Source organism: Phyllostomus hastatus, unplaced genomic scaffold (assembly GCF_019186645.2).
Source record: "Phyllostomus hastatus isolate PE091 unplaced genomic scaffold, TTU_PhHast_1.1 phas_scaffold_585, whole genome shotgun sequence".
Classification (NCBI taxonomy): domain Eukaryota; kingdom Metazoa; phylum Chordata; class Mammalia; order Chiroptera; family Phyllostomidae; genus Phyllostomus; species Phyllostomus hastatus.
Genome location: NW_025334037.1, coordinates 17,359,981 through 17,380,488, shown reverse-complemented (window position 1 = coordinate 17,380,488; position 20,508 = coordinate 17,359,981). Strand labels below are relative to the sequence as shown.

Here is a 20,508-nt window from a genome sequence, read left to right as displayed (position 1 = left end):
CAGCTGTGAAAGATCGCTCTAAGTACAGCCGTCTTGTGCTTGTCATTTTGTTCAGTGGAGGAAAAATCCAAATTTGGGTAGGCACTGGTATTTAAGAGAACGACTGCTAAATCTTTTCTCGTAAGTACCTTAGAGACAATAAGATTTGACATATAGCATGTAAACAAAAGTACACAGCAGCTGTTAGTTTAGTTTTGTTTGAATGAAAATATACTGATCTAAATCAAGCAACATACGAGACAGTATGCTCTCCATCTTTCAATCTTCCCAGCAGACCATGTGGCTGAGTGGTGCCTGTTGGCTGCTCTGGGACCTGGAGTTTTCCAACTATTACCCAAAGCAGGGCAAGGAGCATTAATGTGCGTGCACACCTTGACACTAGTTCAGGGTCCCTCCAGGCACACTTTCTGGATGGGAAGCCCTCAAATCTGAGCATCTTTGAAAAACTCACTATGTTTTATTAAAAAAAAAAGACTTTTTGGATAAACTTCATTTAAAAAATAAATTCCAGTCCAGTTGGTGGGAAATTTCCCAAAGACGTGCTGCTGCTAACAGTAGCGGTGTGTTTTTGAGACTGAGACCTAAAACTTCCGGTGGCAGGGCGTATGGAAGTTGCTTTATAGGTGACCGTGCTCTGGGCAGTGCTGTTTCGTTTTCCCCACAGACTCACGCATCTGCCTGAAATGTGAAAACGACAGTATCGCATAAATTATGATGTGGGTATTTAATTGACAAATTTTAATTTATAATTGGAAGCAGGTTATTGAAGCCTTTAATGATATCCAGTGCTTTTTGAAACTATAATAAAAACTCATCTTTTCAGCTTTCTGTGATAGGTTCAAATGTAGTATATGAAGTGTCCCTGTTACAGTAAGATGTCGGAGGGAGGGGTATATTCCCGAGGCGTAGACCTTGACGGGTGATTCCAGTCTGCATCTGTTTGGTCAGTTCCACTAGCATTGTGGTTTCCCTTTAGAGGGAGTTTCGGTTCCTTGTCAAAAATCTTTGCTACGTGCCATTATAAATCCGTATACATTCAAGCTTCTTATCAACGATAAAATGGTTTTAATATAAGGTCTGCCTGGAGGCTGAAGAGTTTATTTTCTTATGAATAGCATTTGAACTCATTGTGTTGGGAGTTCTTAGAGGGAATTATCTTTATCATTTAAAATAGCTATTTCGACCTTACTCTAACAGTAAGTCTACGTTATTGAAGTTTCATCGTATGTGTTTTCCCATAGTAGCATGGTTTATGACAGGGTAGAATAAAGCACACGAGGATTTCCCAGGAACTTTTTAAATACAGGCTGCTGGCCTTCTCCTGTGTAGTTAGTTAATGCTTCATTACCAGATCATTTTGTTTTCCTCTTATGTCTTCCCTCCTACTCTTCAAAATAATTTTTTTTTAAAGATTTTATTTATTTATTTTTAGAGAGAGAAGGGAGGGAGATAGAGAGAGAGGGAGAGGGAGAGAGAGAAACATCAATGTGCGGTTGCTGGGGATTCTGGCCTGCAACCCAGGCATGTACCCTGGCTGGAAATCGAACCTGGGACACTTTGGTTCCCAGCCCACGCTCAATCCACTGAGCTACGCCAGCCAGGGCTTTCTTCAAAATAATTTATATGGACAATTAAAATAAAACAATCATACATACCATAAATGTGCTTCAAAATTCTGGTATATTTTCATTTACTTGTCAAATTTTGGTCAGATTTTCATTAGATCATACGAAGTGAAGTTACAAATATGAAGTGATTGTGCATAGCTGGATTCATGGTCCTAAAACTTACCTAAAAGACTATCCACCGTGTATCTAGGCTATATTTATTCATCCAATAGTCACTCGCTGGGCATTGCTTTTACCAAACTGAAAAATGTCATCATCTCTCTAGTGAAGTTACTTTTTTTGGTCATATGATTTATTTACCCAGCATCCTCAGTCTTAACTCCAAATCCATTAGAACTATTGGGTTAACTTCAGATTTCCCCTTAGTCATAAGGAGCATGAACAAAATGGGTAAAAAGTGATCATCCCAGTAACTTCAAACCTTTCCAGTGGTGGAAATGATCTCAATGGAATGATTCCATTTGATCTACTAATTTCTAAACCATTTATCTGATAAAAAATGGTTTGGTCTTGCTTAAAGAAAATATTGAAATTAGAGAAAAGCAAAGTTTATGTAAATAGGAGGAAATAGGTAGGACACCTCTAAGAAAGGCCTCAAACATAAGGGGAAATGCTCTGCGTAGCCAGGCACACAGGTATGAAAGGGAAACAGGGTAACAGGGGCCAGCTCACCTTCCTGAGTGAAGCGTTAGTTGGAAGGAGATGCTCTTGGTTTGGAAAACAACGCCCTGAAGTTCCTTCTCTGGGAAAGACATGTAGACAGATGACAGATAGATAGATCTATGTACATGTAGTCTTATATCTATATGTGGATAAAGATATAAAGTGGGTTTTGCTAGTTCATAGAAACATCTTGGTTTACACTTTTTCCAAGGTTGAAAAGTATCTATGATCTTTTCTAAATCATTGTCCTTTTTTCTTGTAAATCTTTATGTGATGCTTTTCTTTAACAGAATGAAATTTTGCTTTAGAAACAGGGAAAAGGAGAACTGTACAGGAAAGAGAGAAAATCATTGGTTAAGAACACTATGAGTCTTCTTTGGCATAGAATATTATAAATAGCCACTAAAATGCTTAAAAAATAATTTATACCTTAAAATCTGTAGTTGGGATTGAAAAGTCAAGTGAATTTTTCAAATCAATTTTTCTATTATACTTTATAACTATCATGTTAGGCCAATGCTTCTCTTTTTTTTATGGAGAGTCCTTTAACTGGTTAATAAATTTTATTTTTGCAATTTTTTTCAGTATATTAAGATAATTTATACTTCCTTTCTAAGTACTTAGGCGTATCATTTTCTTATGTTTTCTATACCTTCCTAGTTAGTGGAAACATTGTTCTTGGAGTGTGCTTTGTCTTTCTTTTCAAGAAGATCATCAAAGTTACTAGTTTGCAGCTTCCAAAAAGAAAGAGCCTTCTAATCCCTAGTTCAGAGGCTAACCTTTATTAGCACTCTTGTGGTTATAATGAGGACCCTGCTTCCAGCAGGGAGATTCTGGAATACTGAACAGATTATTCAAGAAGTTCAGAGCAGATTCTGAAGTCCCTTATAAAACCTGCTTGTGAATACTGCTTTCTTCGCTTTGCTGTTTCTGGTTTCCATAGTATTCCTAATTACATAAATCATGTGGAGCATGGGAGCTGTTCTCCATCCAGTATCAATTCTGACACAGTTTGCATTTTGATATAATTTGGGGGGCTTTTTTCCCTAAAGCTGTATTTTTTTCCCTTAAATCTTATGGAAGGCACAAACTCTGAAAAAAGTAGTTTTGTGTTAGAAGATCTATGAAATTTTTCTTTGGAATCCCTTGAACTGACAAAGAATTTAAAAGTTATTTTGTGACAAGCATAGATGGATAAGGCTGTAAGTCTAGAGAATCTGATAAAACTTTCTCAAGTTTAAATTTAAGATTAAATCTAGGATATAAATTATCCAAGCTAATTATCTATTTCTTAATTTTTTAATTTAATTTCAATTTAACAACTATTTATGTATGCCTTTCCATGTTCAAAACTTCGCTAGATTCAATGAGTGTGCCAATAATTAAAAGTGTACAAATTAAAAGCTAAAATATATGAATGTTGTAGCAGTTAACTAAAAGCACTGATAATTCTGCAGCTAGGTTTCCTTAGAAAAATTATAATCAAGATTGATTTATATTATATATTTTTGAAAGATTAAAGTTATTATTCTGAAAATAAGTTTCTTATTGCTTTTTCTCTTTTATAATATATGTGATCTTACATTTTAAAAAATTTGAGGCATTTGTTATAAAATTTATAGGGAAAAGCAGTTACTCTAAGAGTGTAAGAGTGCTTTTAATATATGAATTTTAGGAATTTAGTTTTAGACTGAGTGAGTGGATTTCATGCTCATATCTGAAGATGTCTAAATAGTCACTGGGCCATAATTTCCTTTCACCTTTATTTATAGTAGTTTTTGAAAACCTTAAACTGTTTCCAGTATTCTCCTTAGTGTTGAATATATTAGAAAGAATTTAAATTGTGCTTTGGTAGAGAGTTGTAGAACTTGGTGCCATAAAATGCAGAACTTTTTTTTACTAAGAACAAAAATCAGCAGAATACCAGTAGCAAAGGCCATTTGCATAACTCAGTGGCTCAGCAGCTCTGCTGAACCTAATTGTAATTCAATTTCCAGATTGCTACGCTAGGCCTCTCTACATAAAATATGCAACATATAACATAACCAATGGCATGGACCTGTCTTCTTTGCTGATGATCTCCTTAATTTCTTTTTTAGTAAAAACACGGATCTGAATAATGTAGTCAGGCCATGTAGTTAGTTGTGTTATATGTTTACATTGTGTCCCATGTATACACTTCAGTAAAGACCAAATTAAAAAAATAATATCCTTTCATTTTTCTGGGTTCCCAAATGTGCCTATTTTTTTATTTCTTTATTTCTGGTTTTCTGAGGGAAATTAAATCTTGATAAAAGTTAGCTAGCTGCCATGTTATTTGACTATTTTACACTAGAAAGACTTCATAAGCTAATCGTGTGAAAAAGTGTATAAACATGTCTGTCAAGTACATATGGATGTTGCAATACAGGCCCGCAAGTAAATATCTTCTGTTTACAAAGCACATGCTGGAATAGCATTCCTAAATCATTGACTAGCTTATACCCTACAAACTTAAAAACAAAAAGCTATGATAAAATGCTTGCTTAAGATTCTTCCCTTTACTTTTAAACAGCCTTACTACCCCATTTTGTGGGTTATTTAAGCAATAGCCATGAAGAGTTGAGTAAGGATGTCTTATAAAGGTGTGTATTATATTTTATGAATAATTTCCAGATGTGATGTGGTAGGTATAAAGGCTCCTCTACGGGAAGCTGTACACAGAGACAACAAGGATCTTACAATTTTATCAGGACAATGCAAGTAGATTTCAGCAAGGTTGGTTCCAACTCATCTGTGATAAATGAGAAGATAAGGCAATCAGTGCACACCATGACACTCCGCGCAGCTAGTTAGGCACACTTCAGACCTATTCAGGTGTGCTCACAAAGCTTATGAGTCTTGCACGGGGGTGTCTCAATATAAATACACCCTTCATGGTGGCCACTAGTAATGCAGGAATTGCCTCTCTAAGACGTAACCTAGGTCAGATATAAATAATAGATGTTAAGAGTTATCTCTGGTACTGGGGCTGTGCTCCAGGCAGTGTATTTCCGTTGGGTCAAAAGAATCTATTTCCCCTTTTTCCTGCATAGTTCCTCTGCTTGAAAAATATCTGCAAAATTCCATCACACCTTTGCGGGGACCAGTTTGGGTCTCTAAGGGAGAAGGTTTCAGCCCCTCAGGAGCTAAGATGTACATCCAAGGAGTTCTTTTGGCCTTGTACCAACGTTTAAAGTCTGCAAAAAAATATTATAAACAGGTGAGTCATCCCTCTTTGAAAGCTGCTTTATTATGTGTTTTTAAATGTACTTGATTGTATAGAGGCAGTGATTGGCGTCGTGTCATAAAAGAACTGTGACATGTATTTTGTGAGCTCAGTGCTCGTTAGGGAGCCAAAATGCTTCTTCTGTAATCTCAAAGCCAACAATAATGGGGCTAATTGTATCTGTCTTTTGGTATGGGATGTCATATGTCTCATCTGTTCTTGTTACATACTGTGCAAAGCAAAGGCAACTTCTTATGTGGAAATTCTATAGACAGTTACTTTAAATAAGAAAGTGAATGGCTCCTAAGTCATTTGAAGGTTTAAATGTTCAGCGTTTTCTGCCCCCAGTATGAAATCAAAATTGCTATTGTAGAAGTTGGGCTAAAATATAACTAATAGTATTCTGGGAAATGAAATGAAAAATTAACTTCACATCAAGAGTAACTTAGCTCATTCATGCTTATTTCATTTGTATGTTTCTAAATCCAAAAGTATAGAAATAGAATTCATGTATTTGAATTAGGTTAAAGTAAATTTTGTCCTTTTAAGTATTTATTCGATAATTGTGTATATGTAAAGACTCTGATATTTTTATAACTATTTACAGGGACTCTGACTTATTTTAAAGTAGAATTCATGTGGCAAAGCAGAATGATTGATACCCTTTACAAAATAAAAATGGAGTTCCCATATTTTTAGAATCCTCTTTGAATTTAGTCTTAAGAATACACTTTACCATGTTAAATAAGAGCTAGGCTTTACATTTCTAACTGGGAGGTTTCAGTTTAGAACTGGACTCATTATCTCAGGTCACAGGCTGCCGAAAAATGAGTATTTTGAAAGCATCATGTTATTATTCTTTGTGTGCAGGGGGAGGGGAGGCGGGAATGGGACTCAATCTCAGTGTTCACACAGCACCTCCTGCTGTCTGGTTTGGAAAAGAGCAACTTGTATCGATGAGGAAATTGTTGAAGTAAGGTGTCCAGAGCTAGTATAAAACAGCTTCCTGTGAGAAACTTTAATTCTCAAAATGCAATTGGTTTGCCTAGTTAATAAATATCAGTGAATCTATAAATGAGATTAATAATTATCATAAAGAAGACTATTTAAAATAATATAAAAAAGAATCCAATCATATTTTATTTAATTAATTAATTTTTTTGAACCCTTGTCAAAGTTTTGTTTCAGACCTTGTCTGGGAAGTGCTTTATTTTATTTTATATACTTTGTTAAGCTGATATATCTAAAAACGAGTGTGAAATATATTTTATGGTATCGTACTTAATATTGTACAATATTAAAATATTATTTAACCTTCATGATTAAATGATATTATAAAATGGATTGTTACCAATCTAATGGCAATCACTTATTTGATATTAAATAGTTTGATTCCACTAATTACTCCGTTTAAAATTATTTAATGTTAAAGGAAACGTGAGGCCATCATCCAATGCAAGAAAAGCACTGTTTACATCAAATCTAAAAAAAACTTTAACATTTTATAAATTTTATTAAAAGTGAGGGTGTTCAAGATAAAAAACAGCTCAGAAAGTAGTTATGGCGTGTTTTTCTTCCATTGTTCTAAACATTTAAAATTTAAATAGAGATAAACAGTTGTATGAGATTGAAAAGTGTTCTGTGTGTTGTGAGAAAGGAAAATGCTTTAAGAATTACTGTTTTGAATAGAAAGGTCTTTTTATGACTCAAAATTGATGAAAACTATATTTTATTAAAATAAACATTACTTGTAAATATGAACAAAATTAACATTTTTAACATCTCTGAAATTGTCTATATCATGAACATTATGCTAAATTTAGAAATATATAAGAACATACCTTCTTTGCCATTCCTAAAGATACCTTTTTCCTTTCACTGAATTGTTACATTTAAAGCTTTGTACCCAGTAGTTTTAATATGTTACTTAAGTTATACTTTAAAATATGAAAGTGGAGAAAAAGAAATAGATATTTGCACAGTATGCATTTCATGCAAATTTCTATTTCTTTTAGATATTCTCAATTACATGTATTCTCGAGTCTCTTTTGCATTGTTATAGTATGACTGGCTCGAAAATTTTTGCAATGTTTAGAAAAGTCACTGCAGTGGTACGGTTATCAGGTCATCGGTGGCTAAGTGTTAAGCTGGGCAGTAGCTTTATTTGTCAGTAGGACTTCTTAGCAAATATTTCTCAGCATTAATGAACTTTATTTGAACTGCATTTACTTCATTTGACCTTAGGGACAGCCTTTTCTATTTAGCTTTATAAAAGATTGTGTTGAGGAATCATTAGATAGGCAAAATGGAGATGGATGATGGTTACTATTTCCTTCAGGAATCTAAGCTTATAAACTCTAGGATTATACGAACTCTCAATGCCATTTCCATTCATTCCACTTCTCAGGTCATATATAAAAACAGCAATATTGTTTCCCTGGGGTTCTGTCAAAAGACTGTAGACTTTGAATTGCTGTTTTGGAATGTCCACTGGAAATTTGTTGAGTAAACTGTGATGATACAGCTTCAAAAGAAAAGTCGGAGCCACTGGTTTTATATTTATGAACTTATTCATTTTTAAATTTTAACTTTAACTTGGCTATTATAGCATGCAACTGAATTACGTTAAGCCCACTACATTAGTGTGGTCTTAAATAATACTGATTCCTGTATATAAAATGCGATATTTTTAGTACAGCATAAAGTCACTTACTCTTACATTTTCACATTTATTTTCTTAAAAGTGGAAACATCTTAGAAATTGCTCAGAGCTAAGCAGAATCTGTTTAATTGGTAATTTTTGAAGTAGCATAAATGAGTTCCTATAAAATGCAGTTAACACTTTCAGAGACAGGCCCGTTCCGTCTCATTAGCATTCTGGTTCCGTAGCGGTGCTGTTGGTGGGGGTGTTGAAGTAGGAATGCCATTGTGTCGAGTTCCAGTGTTTGGGGACAAACACTGCTGTGGAAGGAACGTGTGAAAAGGCCACAGTCCTGTCAGTGAATGAGGAAGGCTGTGCTTTCTGTGTGCTTCAAGCAGGGAAGCTGTCATTCATAGGCCTAACACAGCCAAACAGAGGCCAAAACACAAGCCTGCACTACCTTTTAAAATGATATTAGTGATTTTTAAACATGATCTTCTTTATTTATGATCCTACATAGAGCTTTTAGTTGCTGTCAGTAAACAAAATATATGTCAGTCTGTGCAGAAACACTGGAGAGATGCATGCAAGTCCATGGAACCGTGCCAGGAGGCTATAGAAATAATGATTCGGGATGGCTGATCTTTAGAACAAACGAGATTTTAGGGATACATGCATTTCTGGAAATGTCTTCCCAATTCTGATACGGCTTTGATTTTTTTTCCCCAGCCAACAGAATTCTTGGAAACTTTTTATGTATTGGACGTGTAGCACTCTTCTTTTAAAATACCAGTTTTTAGGAGAGCACATAAACAATATAGTTTTAATCATGTAAAGTGTTTACAGGATAGCCTAATAGCTGTTACAGATTGCATAGTGATTTCTGAAATTCAGAGGGAAACAAAGAATATCTAACTGTAGTATCTTAACAACTACCATCTTAATTATGAAAAAAAAAATCACAGTCCCTTTGGTAGGTAAGACATAAGCAAACTTGAGGAAGTTTTAATCCTACTTCTAATGTTCAGCTCTTTGGAAAGAAATGATCAACTCTGAAATTAAATTTTACCTTGTTTGATTATTTAAAAAATCTCAAACATTTCTGACAATCTTGGGGCATTTTCAAAATTTTGGCATTATATAAGAAAAATGTCAATTTCCATTTGTATCTGAAGCTTCAGTTTTATTTTTATAATTTTAATTTGGAAATACATAACTGTGCTATTTCTAATAGATCATCAGTTATGAATTTTGTTAAAAAGTATGATTTTCTGCCAAAGTGATTTAAATTATTATGGTATATGCTGCTTTGTTTATCAATTTAAGTAAGGTACATATGTGAATGCTATTATATGCTATTTCTAAATTTTCCATATTTGGTATTTTGAGTTTAAAAACCTCAGACATTAAATCTATTTCAAAATTAGGTTCCACTTTTTAAACTGCAACTGAACTATAACTTTATAATTAAATAGAGAACTTCAGCATATATTGATTTTTCAGCTTAAAACTGATATTTACTTTATTATTACATGAAAGTAACCTCTATCAAAGCCCTTAGCTTTTGTTAAAAAAATTATAAGTTAGTGTTGGTTTGCTTTGCATATACTTTCAGTAAATTTGATACTTAGATATCAACTCAATAATAAAATATAATTCTATTGAGAATGGAATTACTATTCAGAATATACTTGAATTACATTTAGTGCAAACAGAATTTGTTTATTGCAAAATGTATTTTTAAAAGAATCTTACTATTTTAATTTTCTGTAAGAAAGTGTTGAAAGTTTGCCTTTTTAGATTGTCTTGTGTTTTAGATCAATGAAAATCATTTATTAGTCTTTATTTACATTATTGAAATAATAACTATTTCTATTTTATTTTTATATACTCTTTTTAATATACCAGCTACTTTTTTCCAGAGTTACTGAGAAATAATTGACATAGAATAGTGTGTATGTTCAAGGATACAATGTAATGACTTGATACACATGTACTGTGAAATGATTGCCACAGTAGAGTTAGTTAACACCTCCATCACCTCACAGAATTACTTTTTTTGTGGTGAGAACATTTGAGATGCACTCTTTCAGCAACTTTCAAGTAGGTAACACAATATTGTTAACTATAGCCACTTGCTCTGCATTAGATTCCCATCTCCATGTACATTAAAAATCGGGCTGTTTTCTTGATTTCACCCTTTTTGGGGCAATCCCCCCAAATATTTCAATTTTGAACTTCTTGATGTCCTCTGATACCTTGGAACAAAACTATAGTATATAAATATGACTTATTATTAAAAACATTAAAGTAGTATTCAAATGTTTCCAAAGGAAATCTACTTTTGCAGGTTCTGTTCAGTAATTTTTTAGAATGTTAGGTTGTTTGTAGATCTGAGTGATAGTTGCATTTTTCCCCCTGAAACCAAGCTGCATTTTAGTTACTTGAAGTATTTTAAGAACCTTAAACTTGTGTCTTTTTCCAAGTGTCATGCTTTGAGCAGGCCTAACATCAGTTAAATGAAGTGAAAATTGCATTCTTGTCTTGATAGAGATGAAAATGGATTTCTGGTCATGAAATAGATGTAGTTGTCACTTTTTAAAAAAGGTGTCAGCAGTTTGCTTCAGCGAGTAAGGTGCCAATTCAGTATGGCAGTAAACTTGTGATCTGAGCAATCAATAAAACGCTTCAATAACTTCTGCTTCATTACACTTATAATAAGAGGCTATAGATCCGTGGCACATAAAATGTTGATAAAGAGGCTGTGCGGGGACCGACTGTGACAATTTCCTTGAAAGTACAGTAAGTGCAATATTGCCATCTAGAGTTTGTGCATAGTAATTATTACAAAGGGAAAAAAGCTGACAATGAGATAAAACAAGAAATAATATTGAAATACTGTTTATTTTCCATTATTAATATTTGACACATTTATCTTCATGGGACATTTCATTTGATTTGTTTTAGAAATGTTTAAGTCATGAGAAAAATTTTCAAATCTGTATTTTCTTGAATTCATTTATAATTATACTACCAAATGTCAAATATGTATCTCCAGCTCAAATTGAACTTTTTACTATAAAAACTATTTATTAAATAAGTCACTTCATAAAAAGATTGAACTTAAAGGTTTTTCTTTTTTAATGTCATAATTCAGTTATATAAAACAGGGCATTTTATTTACATCTCAGTTTGGTAGCTTTGAATTCAAAGTATTATATTGATTAATATTAAGTACTCCTAAAAATAAAAGCCAACTTATCTTAAAAATGCTATTTTAAAGTAATTATAGAAGAGGATAGTCTTTCACAACATGATTATGATAATTTCAACCAGTACATTCCATTTGGGGATTATGCAAGAGTATGTCTTTGTCTTTAAATCAATACTTCTAATTGAAAACATTTAATTTTATAATATTTTGAATGAACTGGTATGGAAAATACATTCTTAAACTAAGTATTCTTGACTTCTTCCTCTCCCTGAACTTGTGGCTGAAAGTGCCAATTATAAATAGAAAACAATTTAAATCTACATGGAAGTGTTTTATGGTACTTAGTATAAAGTTAATATGGATATAGACAACAGTAAGGGAAGTTAACTGATCTGGGAAAATTATCACTTTCATTCTCCCAAATGTTTTGATTGGAGTCGGTAACTTTTTTAAGTTTCCAGACCTCAGCTTTCAGATTTCACCAAGAACAATAATTTTGCATTAATGTATTAGTAATGCATTTTCTCTAATATTATTCCTTTTTGGTATTTTTCTCTTCATATGTCTAAATGTGAATGACTTTTATAAATGTAAAAAGTAGGAATGATTATAACATTTATTTTCCTTTTCTGATCAAAGTTTTGCCCTCAAACATCCTAGTTAGCATATTATCTCTACTTACGTTTAAGACAACTCTTTCATTAGAGGAAGTGCTCTTATTTTGAAATTTTTAATCACACTGAGTAGAAAATGTTGCATTTTAAAGCCTCCAGTAAGTATAGAATTGTTCTGGTAAAGTAAGTGAAAGTAGACCCGACAAATTTTCTTTAAATTACTCAACCACCTACAGGTATTATTGCCTACGACTCTTTTGAAATGAGAATAAATTTTATAGAGTTACAGCAGCAAAGTGAAAGAGTGTGTTTGATAGATTCTCCGAACAATTTCAACACCCACAGGTATTATTTGCAAGAAAACAATCATGCCGAGTCTTCAGCTGGTTAGAGAGGGCATAGTATTCTATCTTCACCTGACATCCTCTGTGTTCCATCAACATCCTGGGTACCCTGCCTGCCACCCCCTCCTCCCCAACCAATACTGCTCACTGAGAGGTTTGTGTGAATGGACAAGAATATGAATTTTTCCCTTTTCCTTGAAGAACTAAAACAGTATTGAAGGCATATTTGTAGGGGGAGGAGAACCAACTGTCTTGAGGACTGACTCATGTTTTCTAGTTTTCTATTCAAATTAATCAATGTTCTCAGTGATTGTTAGTTAAAACCTTTTTAATCCTCATCCAAGGACATGCTCAGTGATTTCAGAGAGAGAGAGGAGGGAGAGAGAAACGTAGAGAAACATTGATGAGAGGGGAACATGGGTTGCCTCCCGAATGCGTTCCAACCGCAGACCAAACCTGAAACCCAGGCAAATGTTGTGACCAGAAACTGAACCTGTGAACCTTTGGTCCATGGGACCATGCTCCATCCACCTGAGCCACACTGGCTAGGGAAGTTAATTAAAAATCTTTGATTATTAAAGCTGTCTACTGGTTGATGAAAGGGAGACTCTTAAGTGTAAACATTTTAGAAATTGTTGCTTTGCTTTATTTTATTAAGAGACATATAGTGGTTTCCTCTCACCTGTTGTTAATAACACTAGTTCGAATACATCAATCACAACAACAAATTGCTGATTTTTAAATAATATAATTCATTATTTGCTTATATTTTATATATGTAACAAAATATGAAAATGACATTTATTTATTACTCTCTTCAGTCAAATTTTCTCATTAACTATATCAGAAAATCAATTCTATATGATTTCTTAGAAATAATTAATATGCTGTTACATTTTAAAAGGATTTCAAGTTCCTAAACAAAGTCAATTATGCATGGGAAAAGGAGATGGCAGGAGTCTATTTATCAATACTTAACATATGTCGCTGGCAAGTAGATGCTGGAAGTTGTGGGGAAGAAAATGGTAGCAGAAATAAAACACGCTGGAAAGATTCTAGTTTTCAGCCTTGGCAAGCTGCAGTTGAGTTATATCTAGAGTTATACTGTCTAATACTCTATTTCCATTTTGTTGTGGGTTTAAAATTTAAATTAATTGTAATTAAATACAATAAAAAAGTTTAATTTCTCCATGCCATTATCCACATTTCAAACACTCCATAGCCACGTCAGCACTGAACATTCTATTGGACAGTTCTATTCTAGAAGGAAGAAGAAATTCAGTCTAGATGCCGTAATTATACATCTGGCATGGGATTCCACATTTTATGGCTAACAAAATAATAAAGGCTCTTTTAACATGTTCTGGATTTAACTCAGTGTTGGGTAGTAGACAAGGTACTCCGGTAGATAAGATACTCTAATCTTTGCAAAACAAACAAAAGAATAGTGGGGAAAACCCATACTCATATAGCTCACAGTCTATTTGTCATCTATAGCAATCTATTTGTCATTCTATTTAACTGAATTTACCTTTTCTTGTTTAGTGAGGAAACATCCACCTCCCCCACCCCCACCCCCCAAAATTGAGAGAGCCAAAGAAATCATCTCCAATGATGAAGTATTGATTACTCCTTGTGTGCTCAGGCTGTGTGTTAACCAGGATGAAGGATGTAGGAGAACTATCCAAGACCTCGACTTTAGGAAGCTTACATTCTTTTTTTTTTTTAGGAAGCTTACATTCTTTTATTGGAGATAAAACATACACATATGAAATTATTAGGAAATACGCTTCGCAGATATACTTTGCAGTGTATAATTAAGTGCTAAAAACATATGGTACAAAATCTATGTTGTATGGGGACTTAAATAAAAGAAAGATTAAACATAGAATGAAAAAGAGAATGAAATCATTTTAAAGTTGAAGTGAACTTGGGAGGCCATCTAATCCAGTCCTCTCATTTTATAGACACTGGGTGGAACAACAGCGATAATAATACTCACCTCACTGGGTTGTTGTGGGGGTTAAATAGTTAATGTGTATGAAGCTATTCTCGACAGTGCCTGGGACATAGTAAGTGGTCAGGAGGTATTAGTTATCATCATCATCATCATTTTCATCTTTATATTTATTTTTTAGCTTTGTTGAGGTATAATTGACAAATAAAATTGCAAGATACATAAAGTATACATTGAGGTGATTTGGCATACGTATATATTGTGAAAAGATTCCCACCATGATATGTTAATCAACATATATCATATATATATATTTGTGAGAATATCTGAGTTCTACTCTCAGCATATTTTAGCTATAGTCATCAACTATGAGGATCATGTTTTATATTAGGATCTCAGACCTTATTCATCTTGTAGCTGAAAGTTTCTACCCTATTACCAACCTTTCCCTTTTTCCCCCACTTTGTTTCTATGAATTTGACTTTTTAAAAGATTCTACATATAAGTGATACCTCTTTAAATTAATATTTGAGATAAGACAATTAAGATACTTGTCTAGAATGAGACAGCAAGATCAAGTTGTAAGGGGACTAGAGTGCTGTTTTCGCTGTGAGAGCGGGCTAAGTGTGTTTCATTAGGTGAACTATGGGGAGGGTTTGCAAAGGGAACTTGTATAGGCAATGGCATGAATTTGGGACTAGGATATTATTTTCAATCAGGTTATATTAGGTTGGCCAAAAAATTCATTTAGTTTTTCCATATGATGGTTCTAGTGGTGCTTAGTATTCTTTAACTTCATTCGAAACAATTTTGTTAGATTGTATTGTGACAGCTCTCACATCAGCATGCATTTAAAAAAAAACTTATCAAACTTGGTGAATTTTTGTACAGCCATTTTACTACTGAAGATGGAAGAAAACAAGCAACATTTTTGGCATATTATGCTTTATTATTTTTGGAAAGGTAAAAACACAACTGAAATGCAAAAAAGGATTTGTGCAGTGTATGGAGAAGGTGCTGTGACTGTGTCAAATGTGTCAAATGTGTCAAAAGTGGTTTGTGAAGTTTCATGCTGGAGATTTCTCAATGGATGATGCTCCGCAGTCTGGTAGACCAGTGGAAGTTGATAGCGATCAAATCGAGACAGAAATTGAGAACAATCAATGTGATACCACGGGAGAGATATCCAACATACTCAAAATACCCAAAGGAAGCATTGAAAATCATTTGCACCAGCTTGGTTATGTTAATTGTTCTGATGTTTCACATAAGTTAAATGAAAAAATCCTTCTTTATGGTAATTCTGCATGCAATTCTCTAAATAAACATAATGCAAGCATTCCATTTTTAAAACAAATTGTAGTGGGCAATGAAAAGTGGATACTTTACAGCAATGTGTCATGGAAGAGATTGTGGGGCAAGCAAAGTGAACCGCCACCAACCACACCACAGGTTGATGATCTCCATCCAACGAAGCTGATGCTGTGTATATGGTGGGAATGGAAGAGAGTCCTCTATTATGAGCTCCTTCCAGAAAACCAAACAACTCCAACAAGTGCTGCTCCCAGCTAGACCAACTGAAAGCAGCACTCCAAGAAAAGCATTTGGAATTAGTCAACAGAAAATGCGTAATCTTCCATCAGGATTTTACAAGACCGCATGTTTTCTGATGACCAGGCAAAAACGGTCAGAGCTTGCCTGGGAAGTTCTGATTCATCTACTGTACTCACCAGACACTGCACCTTCAGATTTCCATTTCTTTCGGTCTTTACAAAATTCTCTTAATGGAAAAAAATTCAGTTATCTGGAAGACTGCAAAAGGTACCTGGAATAGTTCTTTGCTCAAAAAGATAAAAAGTTTTGGAAAAATGGAATTACGAAGTTGGCTGAGACATGGCAGAAGGTAGTGGAACAAAACAGTGAATACATTGTTCGATAAAGTTACTGGTGAAAATGAAAAATATGTCTTTTAATTTTACTTTAAAACAGAACAAACTGATTGGCCAACCCAGTACTTGGTGCATAAAACATTATTGGTGACCTTTGAAGGATAATGAAATCCTAGAGTGAATAGGGTTAAAGATGCTGAGGAAGTAAGGGCCAGTGGGTACAGATAAGTCTTCTCAGAGGTTGAAAGTGGCCCATGTTTTTTGAGGTTCACAGTATATTAAATAATGAAGGAGTGAAAAAAGAGGATTTTGAAACCAGTTGGTATATTCTACATGATTATACTTAAAATTAACTCTATCAATAACCCTTTACAACATGACATAATTATTATATTTCTATGATAATTACAAATTTATAAAAATGTTAATGGATAAACTGTGTAGGTAGCATGGCTTGGTGATAGGAGAACAGTTTTATAACAATTGTCGTCTTTGTTTGATTCTGCCACTGCATCTCTTTGATTGTATGTCTAACTTTATTTGGGGTAAGGAAAAAGTATAAATTTGTGGCCCATTCAGAATGAGGCCAAAATTCCTTCCAGAACCTCAGGACTGAAACATCTGAGATCCGAGAGTAGTTGAGGACTGTAAATGGGGAATGAAAGTCACTGAGTTTGGAAAGCATGTGCCAGAGTAAAAGGAGACATGTTTTAGAAAGCAAATTCGCACAGCCACTGTGCAAGAGATGCAAAGAAGTATTTTTTAACTGATGCCTAAATCTGACTTGACTTTTTGTGCAAGGTATCACTCATGGCGGGGGGGGGGGCGGGGAGGAGGTAGAAACAAAATTTCATTCAGGGCGAATCATTTAATCAGTTCTTCTAGGTGATGTTCAGCATTCTGGATAAAGAGGCTTAGATGCTCATATTCCTGCGCTTCTGTGCGTTCACTCCAAGTAGTCCTCTGGGGTTGTCGGGTGCAGAGGGGGTTAAGTCACAGCCGGGGCTGTTCCTCCACAGGTACACAAAGAGCAAGAGGGAGGAGTTGTAAGGAATGAATGACTAGATTCTTCTGAACCCCCTATGCACTTTTCACTAAAATCGTTCTGCCTGAGAATGGGACTGCAGTGGGGCTGTGTGCCCCGTGCCCTTTCCCGTGTCTCATCCTCCTGGGGCAAAGCATGCCTCTCACTCACCTGACTCTATTCTGGTGCTTCCTCCTGGCGTGTAAAAATGTCCAGGGATCAAACAAAGGGACATTTGGTAAAACCAATGCCATAAACTTCTTGTAGGGCTCTGAATCTTTCCTTGTTGTTATATATATGTTACTGTTAAGGAAGAAATGGGATAGAAATATGAAGTGGAGAATAAAAAAACAATGTGTAACCTTTCTGATTGTTAAAGAAGAGCTTTTCCATATGTTTTGAAAATGGATGATGGTTGATATAAAGTTATTGTGGTATCTAATCTCACTGGGTAGATTTAAAAGAAAAAAATTTTATGTAGTAATGTCAGTATTTATAATACGCCAGGAAAGACAGCCATTGCAACTGTTTTCAAGCTAATGATATAAAAATTTAAATGTCAACTTAAAATGTTAGTACATAGTTTTCTAAACTCTTTTAGGTAGTGTGTGAGGAAAATATTTGGAGTTTTCATGGTGTCATGAAAGGATAGTGAAGGCAAGAGGTCCTTTGAGCCACATGGTCTCCAACTACTGAGTCGTCACTGGTGTTGTCTGTTGCTGAGGTTTGTAGATGAGGTAAACCCCGAACTGCTGGCTGCCTTCTGCTTGGTCAGGAGTGCCCCCTGAAGCTTTAGCCTTAGCTTATCTCTCACTGGGTTTCTACCCCATTCTCCATCTTGCCCGTGGCCTAAGCAGGTCACCCTACAGCCTCCGCAGTGCAGTCACTTGTGGGTATTTGGGCCCTTAATATTTGTAGCTTTTTGCTAACAGTCTTGCTACCTTTTTTTCCCCCTAGGGGCCATGTGAGAATTTGTAGGTCTTGTCCACACCCCAACTGAAAACAGCTCAAGAAAGCTAGATTATGGCCTTCTGTCTGCCTCCTGCACACTTTCACTGGTATACTCAATGGCTCCACCTCCTCACTTCTGCTCAAGGTTGGTGAAGGGGGCAGGCTCAGGACAGTCACCTTCCAGGGTATCAAGTGGGAATCCACATGCAGGCCTTTTGTCCTTCATCTCCTCCTCAACTTATCAGGAACACTGACATTCTCTGGGCTAACGGTGGGAGACAGCAGTCCAACCCCTGTGTGTCTCAGCTCTCTCTCCTCTTCCATCCACCCAGCACTTCCTGTCCTGCCTCTTTCTTCTTTTCCTTATAACCCCTTGAGGCCTACAGGGGTGAACTTGAAGCTTTACGCCTCTTCTATACTGATGGCTTTCAAACTTCTTTGACTGAATCCATAGTAAAAAATATAGTTCATATCATAATCTACAGGAAAAAGTACATTTTACATTGCATTATATACATGCTCTTTCACAAATGTATATAAAACAAGAGTTGTTCAAAACAAGGTTTAACCTTACTGCATGTGAGGCATGTCAAAATGCTGCTGTGTACCTACTAAATTGATTTTATAGCTTAGCAATGTATAGTATTAGGGCTATACCATCCTATGCAACTTAATATGGTTTTTTAAATTCAGATATTTCCAGAATATTCTATTAACTTTTCAAACACACAGAAATGTTGAAAGAATTTTTCAGTGGGCACCCTACCACCTACCGCCATGTTCCTACCACCTAGAATCTAGTATTAAAATTTTACTGTACTTAATATGTCAAATGCCTATTAATTTAATCATCGCTGTATTTGTCCTGCCATTTTTGATGCATTGCAAAGTTTCGGACACCATGTACTCTCTCTCTTTTTTCCATTCCTTCTTTCCTCTCTCCCTCTCCCCTTTTCCTTCCCCCTCTCCTTCCCTCTCCCCTTTTCCTTCCCCCTCTCCTTCCCTCTCCTCCTCTCCCTCCGTTTCTTCCTTCCCCCCTCCCTCCCTCCTTTCTAAGCTGGCATATGCCGTAATTGTTTTGTGTCTGGGATGTACTAGGTTGTTAAATATCTTCAATATTATCATAAGCTGGAGGTAGAAGAGAAACACAAAGCTGTGAGCAGAACTAAAGCCACAGGCTTGCTGGGTTCCTGGTTGGAAGTAATCCATCGTGTCTACTGAAGCATAACAGGAACTTAAAAGGCTCTATGTGAGGTGGGGTTCTGGGAGCTGGTTCACTGTGTGAAGGCAGGGAACACGGTTTCCAATCTTCTCATCGCCAATCTCCATCTAGCTCAGGAAAACCAGCTGAAGAAATTTGCAGACCTACTGATAGGAACAATGGATTTATAGAGACCTCTGGGCTTATGGATTGAAAGGGGAGCAAAGATAGAGTTTGGTTTCTCAGAACTGAGCCAGCCACCTACTGCTTCTGTGATTAGATGTACTATCCATAAAAGCACCAGAGAGTAGGAGAAACAAACAAGCTTTTGGAACTTGTGTTTGCACTGGGATCAGTGAGCTAGGTGGAAACGATGGAAGCATTCCTGAGTAGGGAAGGGGGACTTCTCAAGGAGGATACTCAACAAGGGCTGAGCTTCAGTAAGAATGAAAGTGAACTCAGAAGGAAGGCAACACATTCAAGAAAGAATGGTGACCTTATAAATTGATCAAATAGAAGTTTATCAATTGTATTGATATTTTCTAAGAAACAACTTTCAGTTTAATTGATTTTCTATTTTTTGGTCTGCTTTTCACTTCATTGATTTTGTTTCTTTTAATTTTTTTCTTCTGCTTATGTTGGGGTTTTATTGATTCTTCTTTTTCAAGTTTCTTAAAGTGAAAGTTTAGATTGTTGTTTTTAGACCTTTCTACTTTTCTAATATAAGCATTTAATGCTATATTTCCCTCAAAGCACTGCTTTAACTCTCTCTAATTTCAATATTTTGTTTTTTCATTTTGAAAGATTAAAAATTTCATTGTGATTTTCATCTATTATTTAGAAGTGTTCTTTAAAATTTCCAATTATTTGGGTATTTCTATATAACTTTCTGTTATTGAGTTCTAGTTTACTTCCTTTGTGGCCAGAGAATCTACTCTGTATAATTTTCTTTGGATAATCTTGGGATTTGTTTTAAAGCTCAAAATATGGTCTAAACGAATGTGCTGTGTGTATTCTGCTTTGTTAGTTGGGAGTGTTCTATAAATGTCAGTTTGCTCAAGCTGCTTAATAGAATCATTGCTTAAATTTTTCATTATCCTTGCTGTCATTGTGGATTTGTTCATGTTTCCTTGAA

At 35.0% G+C, this 20,508-nt stretch overlaps 1 protein-coding gene across 1 annotated transcript in view; it reads left to right on the top strand.

Moving 5' to 3' along the window:
* DCDC1 (doublecortin domain containing 1) overlaps window positions 1-20,508 on the top strand; it is a 352,665-nt gene that overhangs the window by 48,069 nt on the left and 284,088 nt on the right. Inside the window, exon 6 of the mRNA XM_045825425.1 lies at window positions 5,366-5,532. Within this exon, the coding sequence (XP_045681381.1) occupies window positions 5,366-5,532 (167 nt within the window). The remainder of the gene's footprint in view (window positions 1-5,365; window positions 5,533-20,508) is intronic.